This window comes from Apteryx rowi, unplaced genomic scaffold (assembly GCF_003343035.1).
Source record: "Apteryx rowi isolate R43461 unplaced genomic scaffold, aptRow1 scaffold_3, whole genome shotgun sequence".
In the NCBI taxonomy this organism is placed as follows: Eukaryota; Metazoa; Chordata; class Aves; order Apterygiformes; family Apterygidae; genus Apteryx; species Apteryx rowi.
Genome location: NW_020449418.1, coordinates 7,419,434 through 7,442,896, shown reverse-complemented (window position 1 = coordinate 7,442,896; position 23,463 = coordinate 7,419,434). Strand labels below are relative to the sequence as shown.

Sequence of the window (23,463 nt, the reverse complement as noted above, 5' to 3'; positions counted from 1 at the left end):
ATCACCTTCTTCTGTAAAACTAAGTGGTTCTACATGGGGAAAAACAAAAGTTCTTGGACTACTACAGTTTACAACAACAGAGTACACAGAAGGCGTGAAAACACAGAGTRCGAACTCACTGTAAACAAAAAAATAGAAAACTAGTTCAAGGATATTTTCTTTAAAAACACTTAGGAGAAATTAATTAGGCAGCAGTATAGTATTAATCTTTAATATGTTAATATGTTAAAATGCATGACAATTAAAGTGCAACAGCCTATCATTCATGTCCGAAGCCTACTCTCAACCTTATGATAACCTGTATGCCTAAAACGCCTTTGATTTACAAGCAAGGTGACACGTATGTTTGCACATCTTGTGAAGTCAGTGGCAAAGCCAAAAAGAAAACTCATTTTTTTTCCAGTCGCTGATTTTTGCTCAACTGCACACAATACTAAGTTCAGCTGCTCACCACATTAACTTCCGTCCTTTCCTCACTCGGAATTATTCCTTTTCTAGCACAGTGCCCAGTGCTTTAGGTGGTCCAATTCTAATGATAAAGCAATACAATTTCTCCTTCTCTTGGGAGACGGGAATTCACCCAGTATTTATTAAGGAGCATAAACAGAATATGACACATGCTGACAAGAGCTGAAGAGTTTAAATACTGAGAGAAATGGGATGTTTTCTGGTTGATCCAGCTGTCTGTAAGGCAGGAAACAGGATAAGGTTGTGTAAAGCGAAACAGAAACAGGACACAAGTTGGAACTATTAAAGAAAGCAGAACAAGAGGGGAAAATAACTGCTAGAAATTCTACCACCCAATTGGAGCAAATAAAAGGTAAGAGATACTCCGAAGGGTAATAAAACTACATCAGCTAGGCCTAACCTTGGTAGGATGAGACAGATCTTTCCCCATTTTTTGTCATCATCACTTCAGAAAGAGAAAGTGGGATGGCTGGGAAGTATAATATTCCTTGAAAAAAAAGTTTTCAGAGTATTGTTTCCTGCATGCTTTCTAAAAACAAGTAGGAAATGTGCCTTAGGAATCTTGATCCTTTACAATGCTTTATCAAACACACATGTTCAGATGCTAGTAGGATTCCTATGCCTCACAATTTTATTTATTTATTTATTTTTAATCAAGTAACACAAAGCAGCACAGAACAAACCCCAGTACTCTTCATTCCCACTCGGTTCCTCTTGCGCTTTTTTTGGCCACATATTTAAGTAAGCCAAGGCCAAAAATAAAACACACATTGCTTTCACGTTGTGTCCAGTGCGCACTATTCCTGTCATCACAGAAATCTATACATTCTATGGAACATTATTACAAATGCTGGTCTTGGGAAACTTAACAATTCCAGAAATTTACTTTTAGCTAAAAAGTGACATTTCAGTTCCCCTCCTTAGTCCACTTTTCCTCCTTGCAACCTCATTTTATATGTTTTTTATATATATAATTATATATAATCTTATGTATGTGCATATACATATATATACACATGTGTGTATGCACACATATATACACACATGCATTATATATGTGTTTTGTATTTATATATATAGTATGTATGTATAATGTATAATATATAAATAAATGTATCTAATCAAAGAGAATACCTAGCTGAACAGAAGGGGAAAAAATGATAAGAAATTCCCAGTGCATATTTTGTACTTTCACAATTCAACAACTGCCAAATGCATTTAATTTTTAGCTTGGGTAACACTTGACCATATGGGCTTCTCATCTGGGAAAAAGGTATATGATAGAACATTAAAAAAATCTGCAAGAACAGAATGAGCAGCAAATTCTTTTTTTTTTTCTTCCTATTTTAGTTTGTATTTTAGTAGTTTTTTGTGGGGCTTCTTTTTTTCATTCTTTCTTTTTCCACCCCAACAGTGGATACAAGGCATGCTAAATACATAATTACATGAGAGAGCCACCCAGCTTCCAGAGGAGCCATTCCAGTGAATTGTGTAAATAATATGCCTTTAAAAACCCTAACATATGAATACAGATTTACCACTTACGGAACAGTTATATACCTGAGAGACAAGAATACCCATTTAAAAAAAAAATCCTTCCTAATTATGAACTTACCAAAGAGACCAGCACGGCTCAGAGCAAATTAATACTTTCATAACTTTCTCCAAAAGTTTTTTTGTGTGTTTTCATTTGAAAATAAGAAAAGTGTTAAAAGCTGTAAGTCTTAATTAAGCCAAAAACAACAGCCAGAAAACTTACAGTTAGAGCTTACACCTCCTTATATCCCACACCACTGTTCCCTGAAGTTATTTAGTGTTTTAAAACAAGATAATTATGATTTGCTTTGCCACTGACTTCTTGGCAGTTTTTCCATGGTAAGAAGATTAAGTCATAAAATAAAAAGGGAAGTACAGTACTCCTCTGAGCGCGACCGTGAGAAGGGTCTCTCAGGGTTCACCTAGCCCGCAAACTGTCAGCTCTAACCGGCACGTACTGCACCAGAATCGCAAAGAGCAACAGGCAGTTGCTATCATAAAAATGCTTTTCACAATTTTCAGCTTCTATTATGTTCAGACATTTTGGTCACTTTCCACAAACATGTATGGGGACTACTAAAAGTGGTTTGTGTTCCTATTTTGCTATAATAGAAGTCATTGCACRGTCTTATTAAAGGACCTTTAAGTATTTTCAGAAACTGCAAATAAACCAACCCAGAATCTCACTTACAAAAAGTAGAGAATGTGTTCCTTGGACATTGTGGGAACTGTTTTCAAACCAGTTTGGTGTCACAAATCAGAGGCCGTAACCTTCTAGCAATGTTCAAGTTTAACACCTATATTCCCAACACCTGAAGTACCAAACTTCTTACCCTGGTACAGATCACTGAATTCAGTGCAGAGGTTTCCCCATCCACACTATGACTTGTGGGTTTAATAGGTTCTGCAAGCTCTSCTGTGCACAAGCAGCTCAAAGCACTGTAAATGATTCCTTCAGCCTCCCACTTTTCATGTAATTGCTCAGTCAATTTTACTGAACATACACATTATGCAGACATTTCTTTAATCCTCTGGTAACTCCCTAGCTTACAGTAACTTTTAACACAAGATTCTAGCTCACTAACTACTCTTAAATATCTGAGATAAGAGACATCCGAAAGGGTCTGTTTACATATATTCAGATTATCCAAATAATTTCTTACCTGAGCAGGATCCAGGAGGATCACATCACAGCTTTTAGATACATGTTTGTGAAGAAATGTTTTCCTCAGAGAGTGGTTACAGGAGTTGTTCAGCCTCTGGGATTCAAGACCAACAAGAGTTACCTGCCCCAGAAAGGAGCCAACTTCCCATCTATAAGGTGTAGGAGATCCTCAGTTGCCAAGTGCTTGAGGGAGCTTGTGCAGATCATATCTGAACCAGACAATACGAATGTTTTCATAACTATAGCTCTTTAATCCATGAAGCTGACAAATCCAAACCAGTGCACCTGCAGAGCTTTAAGATTCAGATGCCATACCCTTCTTTAGGAGTGTGACAAGTAGAGACTCGTACATGTTGCTTTAAGCAACACCAAAGATGGCATTAATAAAAGCAAGCCCTATTCAGACTCACTAAGAGCAACCTCACCAAGGTCTAAAGCATGAAACTATTCGAAGGCTTAAAATCAAATTCTTGTAAAGACGACCAAGAGCATTTCATAAAAAAACACAGTTGCTTCATCATGTCCAAGGCCTCATTTTGAAACAATCCCAATTTTTCATGTAGGAAAGTGCAGTTCTAGTGGAAGAATCCTGTTTTCACCACGGTCCTGGTTTTAACACTCTGTTTTCCAGCTGACTTGACTGTAGTGCAGACCATTAATATCTCAAATGCCTTGTTCAATTATACTGGCCTTTGTTGGCACCAATCTAGTTAAGGTAGCATCAAGAATTTCCAGTATAAAACATATTTACAGGTTTATAACTTGGCTCTAAAAATTCTGCTCCGAAAGACAGTGGAAGGCAGGAAGGCTCAGATGAGTGTGTTATACTACATATCCTATGTGATACACACTTGCTCACAACAGTACATGAAGGGAAGGGATTAGCTTTAACTCTGAATTACACCATGTGTCACAAGCCACCTAAAAATTGTGCTTTTAATTTCCCCACTAATGTAATCAAAGTAATGTTTTGTAAGTGTTTCAGCTAATTAAGAGCTTAATTTGCACAATTTTATGCTTCGGTTTAAAAAGGTTTCCGTATAATATAGGAATTGGAATATGTCATGCCTATTGATCATATTTATACACAAATTAACACACGCCCCTGCCTTAGAAGTCAACTGCAGCTTGTCTTCAAAAAGGTCAGCATCTAGGAGATGGGATGTTACAGGCTGCTGGAAACACAGTGCTGCCATTCAAAGAAAGGCTTAAGTGAAGATCAAGGCCGAATAAAACAACTGCAGGTATTTGGCTTTTTCTAAAGGATAAACTCACAGGAAACGGCTAGAGTAAAGAGAGCTTTACAGCTTACTTAAAATCCTGTTCTTGAAAGCAACATGTATTTCTGGCCATAGGTATCGTATTTCCTCTAGCCCACATACGAACACAATACAACTCTCCACTGCAGCACAGCAACGTTAAATATAAAAACCTGCCATTAAAGGGCAGGCGGTAATGGTATTAGTGTGGGCGACCCATGCTCAGGTAGTGTTCAACTATTATCTCCAGTTTAAGTAGGCTGAAAATACGCAAATCCAGCCAGCACTGTTTTTAGATAAAATTGTCAGTTTTATGGATATTTATAGTATGTGTCCACTCTTGCAGAACTCCATCTTCCTCCACCTCATTTGTAATATAAACTGCTTTTAGCCCACATTAATACAATGTGTTACTGAAATACTTCTCATATTCCATATAAACCAGGCAGCAGATCAATACTCAGCTACACTGAGGAAAAAAATCATTACTTTAGGATTCTGTTAAACACACACACAGGCACAAGGAGGGATAAACTTGATGCACAGACACTATTCCATCTGGATGCATATTCACATTACTGCTTTTATTTAAAAGTGTCTGTCTTTCTTTCCAATATACTGTTTTAAGAATTTTATAAGTAAGGCCTTTGGATGCCCTACAGCAAATCAATCTGACCTCGAGATTTTTTTTTAAATCTCTGCTTCTCACAAGAGCTCTTTCTTTTGAGCAAGTTTCCACCCTTACATATCAACTCCCTTACCCACATGCTTCCTGTGGTGAAATCACAGCACTGAAATTGGAATAGCAAAGCTATTTCCATGACAGCATCTGCTGATGACACAAGCTCAGGTTTATACCTTTACCTTGAATCAAGGAGGAGTAAGGAGATTTAAGATAAAGACTTTAGAACCAATAACAGTAAACTAAAACCAAAAGGAAAGCAGCCACACAGAAAAACATACAAATAAAAGAACTTACTCTGATTTTTTATTTGAGCTTGCCTAATGTGAAAGTCTCCCTGTGAAAGGCACTGACTGAGCATTTTGGGTTTTTTCCTCAGTATTTTTCAGAGGCAAAATGCATATATCTCACCTGCATCGCAGCACTGGCAGTACAATATAATAAGAACAGATGCAGGTCTGTCTGCCTCAGAGGTAAAAGAGAACAGAAAAACCACACAATACTTTTTCTATTGTTCTCCCAGCCCACCACATAAGAGAAGGAAACTGGTGCCATGCCCCATATGTCAACAAACTTGAGCTCTGTCAGACATTAACTGCAGAGTTGAGATCCCTCTGAGACACCTTGCCTCCAGCTCAGCAAAGTTTAAATCAAGAAAACATCAGCTTCAACATCCCAACTGACCTTCACTAGCGCAGACTACAAGAGGGAAAGAGATGGTCTCTCAGAGAGAAGCTCCAAACCGCACTACGCCTTTGCAGCCCATCACTCACGTAAAGTAATGGTTTGCAAATGTAATGCAGGATTCAATCCCCATCATCTTATGGGCATTCAGTTTCTTCTCAATTTCACAGAAGTCAATGCAAGTTGACAGCAGGAAGCAACCTGCACAAACAAGTTGCCACTTACTACCGGTAAGATACGGAGACAACCCTGGAGAGAACCAAATCCACCCTGTTAGCATCTCCAGTGAAACCCGTCTGTTTTAAGTTTTTTTGTGGTTGTTTTTAATTCTCTCCCACTCAACCCAAGTGACTTGGCTCTTTGTTTCTGTTGGGCTCACAGTACCATATATCCTTTCACCACCACGTTTCATCGTTTTCACAACTCTAGTTGCCACGACAACAGGATGCAGCTTATCCGTGCTGTTTTCATATTTCCAGTTTTCGTTGCCATAACAACACAATCATTCTGGCTTTCTACAAAAACAGCAACTTTAAGCCATACCTTCTCAAGGACACTGGACTCTCTCATGAAGATACACGTATGATGAAGAGATTTATACAGGCAATTTGTAAATTAAGCTATTTTTTTCTGAAGGGGGATTTTTCACTCACAAAAGTGAAAAGCTGACAGCAATTGCTAGAGGCAGACTGCTGAGACATCTAAAGCCTGGCCTTTAATAACAGCCAGAGTAATATAGCACTAGGCCACTTCTGAGAGGGGAGTCCCCACAGTGTCAGATTGTGTCAAACTGCACAATTGTTATGTGATGTGAGTAAGTGTCCATACTTGTTTCACCCAGCCAGATCTGAATTAGACTCTAGATGCAATTCTCATGTGTTTTAACCCCTTGGCCTCCCCATTATTACCAGCACCACCACCATGCAGCTTTACGTTTGAAGGCCCATTTTAATTCTGTAATTTGAGCTGTTGTTGCAGATTTCTTTTCAGACTCTGACCTTTTTCCCTTTCAGGTGACTGCATTTTGAACTTGTATTTACAGAAAGTGCACATTCATAAGACTTGTGAGAAAATGTTACACAAACACAGCATGCATAAACACAAAACAGTGATGGCTATGAAGGGTATCAGCTAACATGGCACCGTAACTTCATTACACCCTCATTTATGTACTTCACTAATGAGACAAGCACAGGTGTCCAACACAGTCCCTCACATGAGATGAATAACAATAATACAGTCCAACCTGCTTTAGCCATGCTTGGTATCCAGAAGATATAAGTTGGAATCCATCTTTTGGCATGTGTATTCGGGGCTAGGAGAGAATAGACATAAAGAGAGACCTCCTTTTACACTGGGACCTAGCTAACCTAAGTCTAAATTTTGGATTATTTTAAACAATGCAGATGTATTAAGCCACATATGAAGGTTCAGCCCCCAAATAAGTTCTTGTTTAATTACTACTCTAACATCAGATGTTTTAAGAACACTTTTCTAATAAAACCATTTTTACATTTTCTACCATTTTACATTTCAACTCCGTATACAGATATTTCTTTAAAATTCTCACACAAATGCACTTGGATAAGCACTGCCCCTGTGGTGGGTGCAGCAGCAGAAACTAATGGTCATTAATGCTTTTGCCAGTATATAAAGCTAAATGGTATCAAAGCAGCAGCAGTCAAGCTACRAGAGTGTTTTTACAGTCACTATCCTCAACATGGCTGCACCAGACACTGGGCAACGTGTAAAGATTAAGGAAAATCCCCGAAGAGGTGCAGCCTCAACATGGGGGTAATCGGAAACTATACTCACACACTGTCATAAATTATGCCTCAAAGTGACAGACAAATATAATCTCCACCCATTTGTTTCCCTCCCTCAGCAGGTTGAAGAAAAGACAAGACATCCAGTTGCACTGGTAGCACACAACATAACTTACAGCTAGGAAAGAAAAAAAGCCAACATTTCATTTTTGTTACTTGTTACATCCATTTGCAGTTCAAAGGTATTTTCACAATCACATGGATTCAACTGTGCCCCCCTTCATCCCCCAAAAGGAGATGCTTAGAAATTAAGATGACAACTAAGCAACAGGACCAGACAGGACATCCTCAGACACCAAGTCCAGAGTGCTTTCTTACTGCAGGCAACTATTTTGCAATTCCTTTATTAATTCACCGTACTCCCCCTCCAAAGCAGCAGATGCATACCCCYACCATTCCTTTTGGAAGGCTGAAAATCTCCTAAATTTTCAGACCAAATCTATTCAAGGCAAGTTTATTCCCATTTGTTCTTGTGTCAACACAATATTTAGTTTGTACAAACTGTGTCTACCTTGATACTTGTAACACTGTATAAAATACAATCCGATTGAGCAGAAAATTGTATCACCGCTGAATGAATAACCTTCACAGCTATGGTGGGGAGATAGTTGAGCCTTATTTTTATTTCAAATTCCAAGAACTAGAACATACTAAAATCTTGCCTCTAAAAAGTACACCTACAGTATTTCATAACAGACTTAGAACATCAGCTATTTTTGCTCTTCTATGGTTTAAATTGAAATCCTCCTAAATCTTTCAAAGCAGTAGCAAGATTATGCCCTGGTGACCTGGCCAGTAATCCCAGTTAAACATGAATTTTAATAAACACCATCGTACTGATTAATAAATTAAAGTCAAGTATATCTGGTTACTGCTTTCACCTGCTGATTTTGGACTTGCAATGCTTAACACATTAACGAACTATGTTTTAGGGGACTCATTACGCTACTAGAAGCATCATGCTCCGAGACCTAATCCTTAGTTCAGCACTAACTTCATGGGTGGTTAGCCTCTCTACTACTGTAAAATGAGGACAACACTTATTTAACCCACCTCACAGGATTGCTGAGAGGAATCACTGACATTTCTACATGTTTTGAAAACGGAAGAATCCATATGAAGTGCTACGTATCTAGCAAGAACACTGTAGAAACCTGTATTTTACATTTGATTCAAGTGCTTCTGTTGCTTTTTTGAAGTAGCACAGCATGGTATACCTATCAAGAAATAAATATAAATAAAATCCTCATAAACGAGCAGGAATAATGATCTTATGGTTAAATCACAGCGTCAGGAGTAAGGAGACCTGAATACCAATCTCAGCTCTGTCCAGGTACACACAACAAGTCTGTGAAAAATGACTTCACTTCCCTCTCTGTTTTGGTCACCTAACCTACATATTAAAGGATAACAGGACTCTTAGGACTGGCAGGCTGCTTAGCATTTGCAAAGCCCATCAGTCTGGAGTAGTTTGAGTAATTGATTTGAGAGACTGATTTAAACCACTTAACTTGAAGACCTTGGTCCTGCAAACATGTAAGTATATTAACAGAACTACTGACATCAACTGGATTGCTCCCATGCAGAAGTGTCTCCAATAACAAAGATAAAAAATGTGTTTTATCTAGACAACTCTTACTAACATAAGATCTTTGTGACCTCAAAATAAAGTTGCTTGAGTATTAGCAATAAAAGTAATTGGGACTTTCAGCAGGTTAACAGTTACTGTAAACTCAATTTATTTTTTCATTATCCACAAGTTAAAAATTCAAACAGGACAAACTCGGACACCATCACCCGTTCCTCAGCACCATACTTGCAAAATCACCTCAGTGAGGTACACCTTCTCTACATTTGCTAAGCCTGTCCTCATCTAAAAGGAAAATAAACTACATAGAAGAGAAGCAAATCTCATCAGTATAAGTTATGTTACTACCCACATACTGCTGCTTAAGACATTAAAGTGGGATCTGTGCATGAGTGAGCCTTTAGGAGCACAAGCCCCATTGACTTCAAATGCAAGCACCAACAGAAAAGTGTCACTTAATGAAAACCTCTGAGCTCTGACTCAAGAGCATTTAATTCATATGGATTCGCCATTGGCAAAACTTGATTTTACAACCAATCTCCTGAATTTTGGATTTGTGTGGTTCTTCCTAAGAATGTCTCCTTCTGCACAGACAAGCAATTAGATAAGGACATCTGGTCAAACCTTTCCAAATTTTGGTGTCCCAATGACAGCAGACATGCAACTACAGGTGACTGAAGAGGAACCCATATGTGCTTGACATAAAACAAACAAACAAGAAAAAAACAACCACACACACATAAAATTAACTCCCTCCCCYCCCCCCCCCCCAATATATACAGCTTTTAAAGACCTGGGACAGAGACATTTATCTCGTTTGAAAGTAGTACTATTTTGTCAATCAACACTCAAATCTTTCATGATTATGATCCATTCAAGGCAATTCTATCAACAATACAATTAATTGCCCAGCAAGATCTACTCTTTTTTTGTATTTTTATGAACACACACTGTTTATGCTCATGGTTGCAATATCATCCATAAGAGTAATATTTTCTCTTAACATCTGCTTCAGCATTTTACATGATTAGAAGTTAGACTGCCAGGGTAATTTTCCTCTTTTTCCAATAACCAGCATTGTATTTGCCTTTCTCAAAAAGTAACTTGGAAAGTGCTCTAACTGCCAACTTCTATCATGCCATTTTGTGGATATTTCCCAGCCTAATCTATGTAACTAATTTGTAATACCACCCTGACTACTTCCTTTTCTAAGTCATTCAAGTTTATTATTGAAAACTTGCTCTAAAAAGGAGTCTTCCAACACCACAGATGACTTATTCCATAACCAGAGATCTACTCATAGTTCTGAAATGCAATTTTACCCTGTATGAAATGCCTACTTTCTCTTTAGTATTTCTTTATGCCCACAGAACGTATACCACTATCTATATATAAAGATTGTGTGCAACGTGCTCTAGGTGACCCTGCTTGAGCAGGGGGGTTGGACTTAGACAATCTCCAGAGGTCCCTTCCAACCTCAACCATTCTGTGATTGTAATCGTTTATAATCCCATGGGCCAGAATAACTTATTTTGCTCACCTTTTTTCTCCTGCAACCCTTAAAAAAAAAAAAGTTAAGTAATCTACTCTTCCATTTTTAACCCATTTGATTTGTGCAGTCCATAGCAAGACCTAGAATACTACAATGATTTCTGAGAACAAGTCAGTCATTTAAAATTCAGTGGTACCCTCATTCCTTCCCTACAAAAGGCTGATTTTTTAGAGGACATTTAATTACAGGCCTGAGTTCCTATTTTCTAAGCCTAAACACAACCCCTGAAGGCTTACAATATTTGAGTCACAGCTGGAGCTGTGGTTACTATACAGTTTAAATATCAGCCTCTTTACTGTGCAATTTGTTTTGAAAATCAAATCAGACACCGTGTCATAAACAAGTGCTAATTAAGTACTGAGCGGAAATTGGGCTTTTTTGTGCAAGAAGGGTTCTTAAATATCTGCATCTCCACTTCCACAAGAAAGGATAAATATGTCAGAGCAGGATAATTATAAAGTGAAACCTACTATGGTACTTGCAAGGCAGTACTGCTGCTTCTCTATTTTATCTGCTTTCATGTAAGATGCAAGAAACGGGGCGAAAAATGAGATCCATATGAAATATATATGTACTAAGGATTTTATGAATCTGATCATTTAAACCATAATGCTTCYTCTTCCCTTGGAGAGGACATTCACCCTGGGTTTCCATCACATACCATTCAAACAGGCAAGCTAAAGCCATTTCTCTCTGTCATTACAAAGCAACTGTGAAGCTACTTATATTTTCATTCCTTTTAAGTTATACTCTACATATGAGTATTTATTTGAAGATAACACTGCATTCATTAGATATAACACCTTATTTGATAAATACCAAGAATAGGAAAATGCATTTTAATACACTGAAGATTACCTCTGAGTTACAGTATTCACAATGCCATTAACTAACAGGCTCTCAGCTACAAAGGCAGAATTAGATCTGTCAGCTCCTGACATGAGAGGACACGGCCAGCTGCACTGAAGATCATCCAGTTGAGATGGCTTCCATAGCAAAGGGAAATATCCCCTGTGGCCTAGAACTTGTTAATGAGTTTGTATGCATTACAGCAATAAATTGAATTCCTACTACAGAACATACAACTTCAAGACCCAAACAGATACCATATTCTACTGTCCAAAGAAGTACTCAAAATAAGGCACAGGTAGATCTGTGGACTCCAATTCAACAAAACCACACACAGGATTTCAAAATCTTTATTATTAGGAGAAAAAAGCGTGAACTTTCTGATACCGAAAACATTAACTGCCAATATTTAAGTGCAYCATTTGTTAGATTTTGGAGAAGAAAAAAAACAAACTGACTGACTGCAAGATCGCACAATTTGATACAAACTCTTTCAAAGGGACTTAGCACTCTTAAGCAGTAGCCTTTGACTCTGCTTGGAAACTTAATGAATACACCATATCAAAATAACAAATTTTGATGTTTATGTGAGCATAACTACTCTAGTTCTTTAGCAAGTTAATCTGGAGTATGCTCAACAGGATCTGCTCAAAAGCAACTCTCATTGGAGAATGTGTATTTATATTCCTCAACAGATAAAAAGATATAAGCTTTCATACCTTGCAAAAGGAGCAGCTATCAGGAAAACTACTTTAGTAACACAAAACACCTGGATACCTTCTTAGGGGCTCACAGGAATACTAAGCTACAGCATTCAAAACCAAATGGAGATCTGTGATGACGCTATTAATCTTAAGACAAAGTAGCAGCAAGTTCTGAGGACATGCTTACTATCACAGTGTAAAGAGATCCTCTTTGGGCCCATGAGTATAAGCATTCTTGATTTCACAGCCACTTCACTTTTTAAATCTGAAATTCAAGACTATATTCAACTTCCTTCAAGACTGCAAGATCTACAGTGAAGAAAAGCTACATTTCTCATGCTACTGTCTGAACTTCTGCAAGGTAAGTATCCAACAAGAACAGCAGCATACACAGTGCAAGCCTTATGTATAAAGTCACAGGTGGAAGTTTGTCTAGATACTAGCAAAATAAAGCTGATATTTTTTAAAATATCTTGCCTCTTACATAAGTCCACACAAAAGCCAGAAAACTCATCCTGGATACTATTTTTCACCGAGACTCASAACACAGGGAATAGAAAATTCTGTGTTTAAGAAAAAAATGAAGCCAAGGTGAACAAAATTAAGATCCCTGGAAAACCATGATCTCCTTAACTAGCAGAAGAACCTCTAGTGCTAACTTTCACTTTCCTGATCTCCTGCTGAATTCCAGGTAGGAGGAAAAAAGGCAAGCAGAAGAGATGGGTTATAGATCTGTGTCAACTATCCTGGAAAGAAACTTGCAGTTCATGCATTAAAGCAGACAAGTTTGTAAGAGGAATACCATGTTTTCTAAAGAAATGGAAATGCTTCCAAGGTCAGACTCCAGCACTCAACCATGACATTTTGTCTTAAGCCAGTGAGCTCTCATGCTCTGAATATACAGCACTCAAACCAAAAATTTTCCTCTGTTCAATAGAGTGGCCAAAAGGGGGGGGGGAAGACTTCCTTCTTGCAGGAATGGCCATTTTATCGCAATTCATCTCCCTCACAAAGCACTGTACAACACTTACTGTGTGGGATCTATTCACCTAGTGCAAGAAAGCTTGGAATCCATAGATAATTGCCCTGAGTACTTACCAGGATACATTAAATTTCCTTTCCTGATCTGTCTAAATGCCCTGTACCGAATTCAGCTCTATGGCAGTTCTCCACTCCACAGATGTAAATGCTCCTTTGCCTGGCTTGACTACAGGAAACTCCTCCTTAAAACAAGGAAGACCAAAGAAGTTGTACCATCTTGGAGGAAGGATTAAGGCATAAGAACAAAGCAGGGACAACAGAAGTAACTGAAGATACCTAATGGGCAGTCTGACAGTATGCCTGTGCAGAACACATAACTGCAAGAAGAGTAGCCAGAAGGAGTCTAAAATGTTACGGAAGCGACTTGCCATCCGATCAAAGAAAACAGTATATCCTATATCTCAGGTAACCTACCGAGACTGAGTACTGATATCTATTGCAAAATGAAATAGTCACCATGGGAGGCCTAAGTAAATCTACTCCCGATTTAGAACAAATTAGAATTAGTGCTAGACTAACCCAATCTTCTTCTCTAAGAAGATCACTGAAGTCCAGACAAATTAGAAGTAGTTAAGCATTTGACAGACGACATGTAGGAAGTTACCAGTTAAAACGGAGAGGATTAGGATTAATACTGAAATTGTAAGGAGGATAAGAAACTAAAAACGGTAGAGGATCACAGGTTATTCTGAAAAGGGAACYATCAAGCTGTGAAGAGATTGATCCTCGTTGAAATCCATTATTAATCTTGGAATTAACATTAAAATATTCTCATTAATAGCAACAAAACAAGAATTATCAATGTGCTAATGAAATTTGCCAAAGAAAGAGCTGTCATAAATATGTAGAAGGACACAGTATCTTGAAGACTCCAGTAACAGAATCAAAACAGTATGTCCATAAATTACAAAGTAACATTATTTCTGTTATAAACTAGAGACTCAACAGCTGAGAAGACAGGCACAGGGAACATTATTCACCAGGTTATGATGGTTCCCCAGTAAGCTGCAGCCATGAGGAAGTCAAATTCTACTCTAGAATGTATCGAGTGAAATACTCCCAGGAGAGAGAGATTAGCATTAATGCTTTTGTACAAGGAACCAATAAAACTTTATCTAGAATATTCTGTGTAGTTGTTGTCACTCATGATCAAGGTAGATCAATACAATTCTGCAGCTGTTCAAAAAGGTCTATTAGTATGATTAAAAGTTTTGGGAAACCCCTGTTGTGAGGRAAAGAAAAAGGAAAAAAATGCCAAACTTGTTTAGCCTCGCCAGATTCAGCTGAGGGGGAGCTAAGACTGCTTGCCACAAATATATCCAGGGGAYGAACACAGGGAAACAAGAGAGCAGTTTAAACTCAAGGACAACATTGGCACAAAAACAAATGAGAATAAGTTAGCCATAAATAAAGTTAAGCTGGAAATATGAAGAGGATTCTAGCTATCAAAGAAATAAAATTTGGAGTAGCCCTGCAACAATGTAGCAAAGAAAATCCTCCTCACTTCTAAGAACTCATATGAATAGCTTGCAAAATAGACTATGGAGTATAGGGGACAAGAACCAATGCTCTGTGATACCTGTTTCAATCCTATGTGGAGACCCTTCCTCTCCCTGAAGGGTTCTTACTGTTTTGTCTCTGAATACAGTCTTATTTTATGGTCAATGAGATACGGATATATATGAATATCTTCTTGCCAGTAGAAAACTTTCAAGACATTTATACTTTTTTTTTAATAAGCAACAGCTGTGACAAGAGCAACACACTACACTGAAGCCATCCAAGTCAAAAGGCAGAAAAGTAAAAATAGTTACAAAAAATGAACAGAGAATGTAGATTTTTGTACTTTCAAATCCATTAGCAATGGAAAGCWCCTTCTGTCACATTTGAAGAGGGTGTTACCATTATTAAGTCTGGAGTTCTTCAGAAAACTTGAGAGGCTTCCAAGATGCATCTTCTACAACAAGATTGATCCATGGTTTCTTGAGACTACACCCACTTCTCATTGTTCTAATTTGCAGGAGATGAATGATAGCTGACTGCATTTCCCAATTCTGTTGAGAGTTTTGGCACATAAGAAGTAAGGGCACTGAGCAGATCCAATGAACAACCCCTCTGGACAATCACCAGCACTCTCCTATGAGAGAAAATTTGAGGCCAACTATCCATAAACTAGAAGCAACTCCCACATAAACACTGTTCCATTCTGCATTACTCTCACAATAAATTACACATTAGGTATGCGGGGAGGGAGAATAACCATATTGTACGATGGACTTTCCCTCATGCTGGACCATTTTTCTCTGAAACAACTAGAGACAGTTTGGGCTGCTAAATGGGCAAGTCTGGAAACTTCAAAAGACTGCAGTCTGACTAGAAAGGGAAGTCAAGCCCTGCTTTGAATCCTAGCAAAGGTAGCCATCACTTTTCTCCCAAGTATTTAATCCACCATTCTGTATTTGAAAGGCCTCACAATCTGTAACAATAACTATGTCCTTAGCTGGAGGCATCAGAAGATAGGACTCCTAGAAGCAAACCAAGGGAATCCACATATGGGCACAAAGCCAGCTGACAGGAAAACCACACCAGAGTTCTGGACTGATTGCTATCTCTCAAATCCCCTTTCCCCTTTAAATCTGTTTTGCTTCAGGTGCTCCTGAGAAGATGAGGTGCCTAGACTACAATTAGAAGCGCACTTACTATGGGTACACTAACGTACAATTGGCATTATGAACTTCATTCATTCAAAGTATGGCCCTGTACCTTTCTCCTTTCTTATCATGGGTTGAAGGAAATGAAACCAGCACGAAGGCTCTTTGTTTCTGCTAGTCCAAACTGGTTAATCCAGCGGACTCTGCCAAGAGGTTGCAGGGCTCCTGCTCAGACTATAAACGCTTCTGTCCTTCCCTCACGAAGGATGGAAGTAAAGGACCACTCTCCAAGCTTTCCCATTCTTCCTGATTCTCTCCTTCCTGCTCCTCTCAAAGATGAACGTGCAGACCCTGTTCCAGAAGTGGGGGAAAAAAATTAAATCAGATGTTTTTCAATTCTTAGTGCAGAGGAGGACTAGAAGCAGCTAGAGAGCGCAAGTTTATGATCAATCTTTTGTTTCAGAGCAAAATCACTACGGAAAAGTGAAATGAATTAAAAYTGAAAGTCTTCATTGCAGCTTGCCATCCCTTCTGCCATAACGACTAACAGATTTGGCTACACACATATAGCTTCAAACAGACTGAGTACCCTTGGTTAATGGAACCATGGAACTTGCAGATGAAAGAAAAAAAATGAATTTTAATGCAGTTTTTAGAAATACTTGTCATTGTTTCATCATTTCCATTTAGTGAATGGGACCGATTTCTCTCTCAGTAGGGGATGATATTTTAATGATGTAACATTGTACTTGCCAGAAGAAAGACAAGCCTCATGAGGCAGATTAAAACTAAGAATATTCAGATCCCATTAAAAACAGACAGTTTCAAGCCATTTTTTAAATTAATTTTGTTTAATGATAAAATGATAAAACCATCTTAACAGGTGGTTAGCCACTTGTAAAATTAACCAAAACATTGTTAGAAGGACAAGGCTTTTTTATTCTTCTATTATTGGATTACCATATGAGCCTACACAAATCACTCCAGTTCATGACCCTAGGCAAATTTCTAAGCTTCAGCTTCCTCTTCTGCAAAGTAGGGGCAACATTTTTCCACCACTAGGGTTCCTCAAAAACCTCAGATAAAGAGACATTAGAAAGTATTATTGCTCAATAAGCAGGGCATATTTAATAAAACTCTCAAGTTGTCTGATTCTTAAATATTTCTGAGGGACCAAGAAGTTTTTCAGCACTAACTGGCATCATGTCAAGAGAGCAGCTTCATGTTTGATTGCTTATTAATTATATTTTAACATTTACTGTTGAGCTGCAGCCACCGGACTCCATTATGCTACAAGTCATTTTCTTTTACATCAGTTTCCTCAGCTAAACAAATACTGCGTTCTGCCTTGCATAAGCACTTAAAATATATAAATAATATGCCCTGTTGAGTATGTCCTGAATTGTAGGAAAGAAGAAATGAGGAAGACTGAAGAAAATACAAGGCATTAGAAACACTAGTAAGTTTGCCACTCAGACTGGTTAAATGTTACACAAATCTCACCAGCCCACATGGAGGCTAGAGACGACACAATGGAAGCAGACAAGAAAGTAAGGAAACAGCAATAGCTTATTCCAGCCACGAATGTTGGATTTATCATGAAAATTTTAATACAAGAAAATCAAGTTGCTAAGCTTCCTGGTTTTATAAGTGGTCATTTATACTTTAAAAATAGTTGTAGTGATCACTGAGAACATGACTATGACAATGAAATGCATCCATACAGATGAAAAAAACCACAGTGGAGCCCCTTCACTCAACTCTTAATGGAAGTTTATAGTTTCAAGGTATACATGACTTTCCTCGTAATAGAAAATAAGTACTTGGCGTTAACAAGTTTTATGATATAAGCAAATTATCAGCATAGTAACACCTAAGAAAAACAAAACAGTGGATGAACACATCCAGCTGACAAACTCATCCAGTCGACGTTTGTACCTCAGGAAATACTTTCTGATCCCCGCTTTAAATGTTTTTATAGTATGAAGTGCTTTTTAAATGAGACTGGACCACAAAGCTTCTTCTGTGATTTAGTTTCAAGTATCAGATCTCTCTTTTGACTAGCTCAGTAACTGCTCACACTGAAAATAAACAATGGGAAAACAACATAGCTTTATTTTTTCATTTCATTTACTGTCCAGAAATCAGAGCTTGGTAGGCCACCAGAAATGCTCTAAAGACCACTGTTTCGGTCTTTTCTTCATTAGGCACCTCTTAGGCAATCTCTGAACGTTGTACATTCCCTATCAACTCTCTAGATATAATACAGAGCTACAGAATAATTTTCTTTTTTTTTTTGAAAACTTTATTACCTTTGCACATCGCTATGGCATACTGAGAATGTTGAGGCCACTGTCCATATTGTCAATCTTGTAAAAAAAATTATTTGGGAAAACCTTTGCCTAACCAAATGTTGTGGTTAGAACAGTCTGCTTTATCTTACTAATGAGAACTATAATTTAGTACCAAATACTCATGAGGAATTATAGCTCTGCTGACTGGCAAATAATTTGCCAAGGCAGATTAGTTTAGCTGCATAAAATAAATATCCACCTGCACATACTAGCACTAATCAGGGCGTGAAATTAAACTTTTTATTCAGTGGGAAATAACTGCTGCAAGGCGGCGATTTAGTCTGGGAAGCAAATATTAAGGTCAGCCTATTCTCTCTGATGTTTATAGTATATATAATAGTGGGGAGAGCATGGTGCAACAAATTCTGCTTTTTAAGTCTGTGAAACTAAATACTTTAGTGATGTGATAGCAAATTTGCCATTTGCTTTTCTAATTGCATACATTTAATGGAGCAAAGTGGCTGAAATGAAACATTACCAGAAAAGCGAGGGTGAAGTTACTGAAGTACCTAAGGCCTGCACCAACTGCAGAAAAATCTACAATACAAAGAAAGATATTTGGGAAGAAAATAAAGAAATCAACATTTTTTTCAGACATACTAGTTCCAACAAGCCCTCAGACTAAGAGGATGTTATTTCAGTAGTATTAGAGAGAAAGACTATGCTTAATATTCAAATATGGGGTTGCAAGTCCTGCTTTTAACAGGCAAATCTCTGCTACCCCAGCTGTTTTACAAAATTATTGTCATTACTTCCATGCTTCCTTGGCTTTAGATACCCTTTCCCAAAATGACCACAACACAAATATGCTATAAGGAAGATTATAAGGTTCTCAAAGCAGAGTTTTAAAACAAAGGCTACTAAGTACAAGATCGTTAAAAGACAACCCTACTGACACCATAAATTATACAAGTTCAGTGCAAACAGGACTTCTTTGCAGTATAAGCTTTTGTCTATCCTTTCCCATAAGCAGAAGAAAAAAAAAATTCAGAGATTCAGCCCTTCAGCCTTCAATTATGACTATTCCTTGATATATTACCTGACAGTTAYGTGGAAGTTATTGCAAACATGAGAATACCAGTTAAGGAACTTCAGGGTTTTCTCTTGTTTAAAAAAAACAAAAGCAGATGCATCTTAAAAAACAGTGTTTTGGTTCTCCTGTGAAACTGCAAGGCCATCAGGACCTCCTAGAATCACTTCTCCCCAGAAAAAGATAACATTAATTTGGGGGTGAAGTGGAAAAAGACACTCACAGGAAGAATGCTAATGTCAACATCATCTTATTCACAACCCAGGGAAGAAAATGAAGTACTGCCAACTGGTTCATTCAAAAAAAACTGAGAAAGAAAGTGAAACTTCAGTATACGTCAAGTTACTGCCTGCCAAACCATCGTACATAGGATTACAAATCGGTCAGGTACAGATCCGAGCACTGCTAATTTAATACAACAGAAGTTGTCACTAGTCCATTCAAGAAAACAGATGTTGCTTCATAGAGCTTTGATATTTTTCTTAAATACCTTTCAAAATGAGGAACAAAAAATATGAACTCTTATAAAAAGGGCTTTATTGTATTTTTATAGCATATTACATACCTTGTAACAATCGTTTTGTTAAGTGTGAATGTCGGTTTTATTTTCTGTCCCTTTTTTCCTGGCTATTTACAAGCTTTGTAAGAATCATTCCTTAATTAAGTCTAAACATAGTTTTATATAAATGGATTCCTGGAATTAAAAACGTTCAGACTTAAGAAATGATTGTTACAGAGACTGTAACAGGCCATAAAAAAGGAATGCCACTTTAAACAAAGATTTCTCATTTTAATTAAAAAGATAATCATCAGAACATTCGTACACTTAACGGAACCATTTGGAGCTACTTCTACTATTCTATGCAGGCATATGTAGTTTAGTTTATATGACATTTAATCAAAGTCTCAGTTGAGCCTATTGCACTCATGCTTTAAATACTGTATCTACATTTTTAAACAGTTTATTCAAATACGGAAGTTACTTATTGAGCGCCTCATTCCTGGTACTTTTGTAAATGGTTATGACAACAGAAATCCCATATTCTTGAAAGAATAAAAACAGAGCTCTCTCAGGCAAGAATTTTTTTTTTTTCAAACTAATGGGCATATTTGTTTCTCCTTCTAGCTTGTGCATCAGTCTCTTAAAAACTATATTTTATGAAGAGTGTAATTTTATCTGCAGTATTTTAAAAACATAAAAAGGGGGCAAGATGAACTTGCATAGATTCCACCCTAGCAAAATCCTTGGTATAGTTGCAGAACACTGGAATATATAATTCACAAACCATATTCTAAGTCTATAAACTGGCTTTAGTTCAGAAGAAACTTTGCAAGATGACGTATAGACTACATGATTGAAAACACTCATGCACCAGTAAATACAGTCATCACCGGTGAGAAGTTGCTTAGTATTGCACAATACTACTACACAGCAGTTTAATGTGGCCTTCTTAAAATGCAGAGGTAACTTGAATAGGCAAGTATAGTTAAATAAATTACTTAAACCTGAAAGTATTAGATTATATGTATTGCATCTAAACACGAGTAGCTACAGAAACTGATAGTGAATATTAGCTAATGTAATATCATTTCACTGGCAGGTAATCCGGCCAATACCAGCCAGGAAGAACAAGACTTCTTTTCTCCCACCAAAAAAGGGGAGCCAAAATATACATGAGCACACAGAAAAAACAGTTCGATTTGTCTTTCAAAGTGTCACATATAGTCTTGATTCTGAAACAAGAAGTAAAAACATGATTTTCTTAAAAGCATCTATTTCATACATAAGATTAACATAGAACAAAATTTCAACATGACATTTTCTGTTAGTGTTAGACATTAAAAAACAAAACAAAACAGGTCTGTCTCACCTGATATCTTGTGATTCAAGAGAGCAGCTCAAAGTCACTACCAAAAGTTATGCACAGATATTTTCAAGTGGAAAAAGTAATATTTTTCTAGAGAAGGACAAAAATACTACCACCTACGAGGCTGCTTTCAACATGAAATGAAATTGAGCTGAAATCTGTATCAAAAACAAAACCATCCAAAGCTGGAGAGATAGCAAGTCTCATCCCTACAAGGGATATCTGAATAATAACTATGATGAAATATCTTGGCACTCGGGAAAGTCACAGAGRAAAAAAAAAAATCAATAATTAATAGCATAGCCCACTTCAACCCAAACTGTGACCCATCTAATAAGAAAACAATACATGAAGTGTACCACACACTTGGATGAACAGGATAATACATTGTGAATGATTCAGCATTAGTTGAGAGGATGCACTAGCCAATCCATGTAGATAATTGTATCAATGCTATTACTGCAGTACCTAAAGACTTTCTGAGTGTTAAAAGACAGACACAACAAGAGGCGTTCCAGCACAGCCAAGCTGATACTTACAATTAATACAATCCTACATATCGAAACAACCTACTTGTGCCACACCTCCATGAACTGCAAAGGGAGACGACTGAAAGACCTCACGATGTCCGATTAAAAACTTTACTTTGTCAACATAACTAAAGTCAGAGTTATATACTATATAAACATGTGTGAAAGCAAAAGCTTCAAATGCGTTAAACAAAAGGCTTTCTCACTCTCCTGTCAACCTGTAAACAAAACAAAAATGCCTAAACAGTTGGGAAGGAACAGAGGGAGGCTATATGTTCCACTGTGCTTTTTAGATGTGTTTTGCATATGAGATTTTTTTTAATAAAACATTGAAGAACTTGGTTTAGCYTTTAGCTCCCAGTGCAGCCTGACCCTTGATCATTCTTCCCTTTATCTAGTGCTCTTAACAGACGCAGCTCCTGTAAGCTGCTCTCTCTCACACTCAGGTCTCTCCCTAGTGCCAGGGAGTTTTATTGTTTGAGTGGAACATGGCCAGCTGCAAGATGGACGGGAATTCCTTCAGGTAGCCAGGCCCAATCTTACAGAGGATTTCAAGTGCCTGGAATAAACCTTTGGATGGGAATCTTTGCACAGGGAGTGGAAAAAAGCAGCATATGAGATGTCAGCATAATATGTTTACAGTGTTCTTCGGTGCAAGATGGAAACTTTTCAGCAGAAACTTTTCAGGATATGAAACTCACTATCTATCTAGATACAGGTTGCAATTACCAAGATCGACCAAATGCAAGTACAACAGGACCTGGGACACTCCTTCAGCCAATCACACAACTGAGATGATAATTTATTAACTGCTATCTCGCCTGTTTAGGTATTCATAGCATTTTCCCCACTTCATTGACCTGAGACTCTATAAATCTGACAAACTTTAAGAAAACTAACAAAAGCGTTAAAAAGTGTCAAGAGAAACAAGTTCTACAAGATTAAAAGCCAGAAGCCAAGCAAGTGTTTCAAAGAGCAATTAATAATTAAAATTTGCAACTAGTGTTTCCTCAATTTCATTTTGGGCATATGCTCTGAAGATTTCATAGAATTGCTTCTTCTTAATGAGCTTAGATTTAATTCTGTGCCACRGAAAGCATTAATCCAAAATAAACTTTTAGCAAGCGTTGCCAGTCATTCAAACAATATCCTTACAGAAAGGACAGTTTGGGGCACCTAAAATTAACAGTCAATTCAATTGGCATCAGTTTGTTTTCATTTCCAAATATTATTGTTTCTAGCCAAAACATTCGGAAACATCAATAAATGATTTTTTAAAAAAAATGAAAGAATGTTTTAACTTAAGCGCATCATGCCTCAAACCTGGAGTGAGCTAGCCAGGTTTGAAGAGTCTCTTGAATGCAAACACCCCAAGGGTATTTTCCATGCCAAAGGCCCACTCACAACCCTAGACAATATAAATGCTCTTAACATGTGTTATCAGTGATAGGCAGCGGGAGAAGGCGCAGGATTAAAGTAGCCATACATACAGCTCTGGGAGCAGAGGGGAAGGAAAACCAACACCAGCATCGCAGCTGGCTGGTGCGCACTACAGAAGGGGAGGCTCAAGAACACAAATAAAAGGAGAAATCCAGTAGATACAAGCACCCCCCCCCCAGCCCGGTTTGAACTTCTCCCGCTCCCAGGCGGCACCTGCAGCCCCCCGCCTGCGCACC

At 37.7% G+C, this 23,463-nt stretch overlaps 1 protein-coding gene across 12 annotated transcripts in view; it reads right to left on the bottom strand.

Moving 5' to 3' along the window:
- Nucleotides 1-23,463, bottom strand: part of BTRC (beta-transducin repeat containing E3 ubiquitin protein ligase) — a 119,689-nt gene that overhangs the window by 95,845 nt on the left and 381 nt on the right. For 10 of the 12 annotated variants that reach the window (XM_026069509.1, XM_026069513.1, XM_026069512.1 and 7 more), the window contains exon 2: nucleotides 7,041-7,109. The exons of the other annotated variants lie outside the window; for them this stretch is intronic. In XM_026069509.1, the coding sequence (XP_025925294.1) occupies nucleotides 7,041-7,109 (69 nt within the window). The remainder of the gene's footprint in view (nucleotides 1-7,040; nucleotides 7,110-23,463) is intronic. 12 annotated transcript variants of the gene reach the window in all.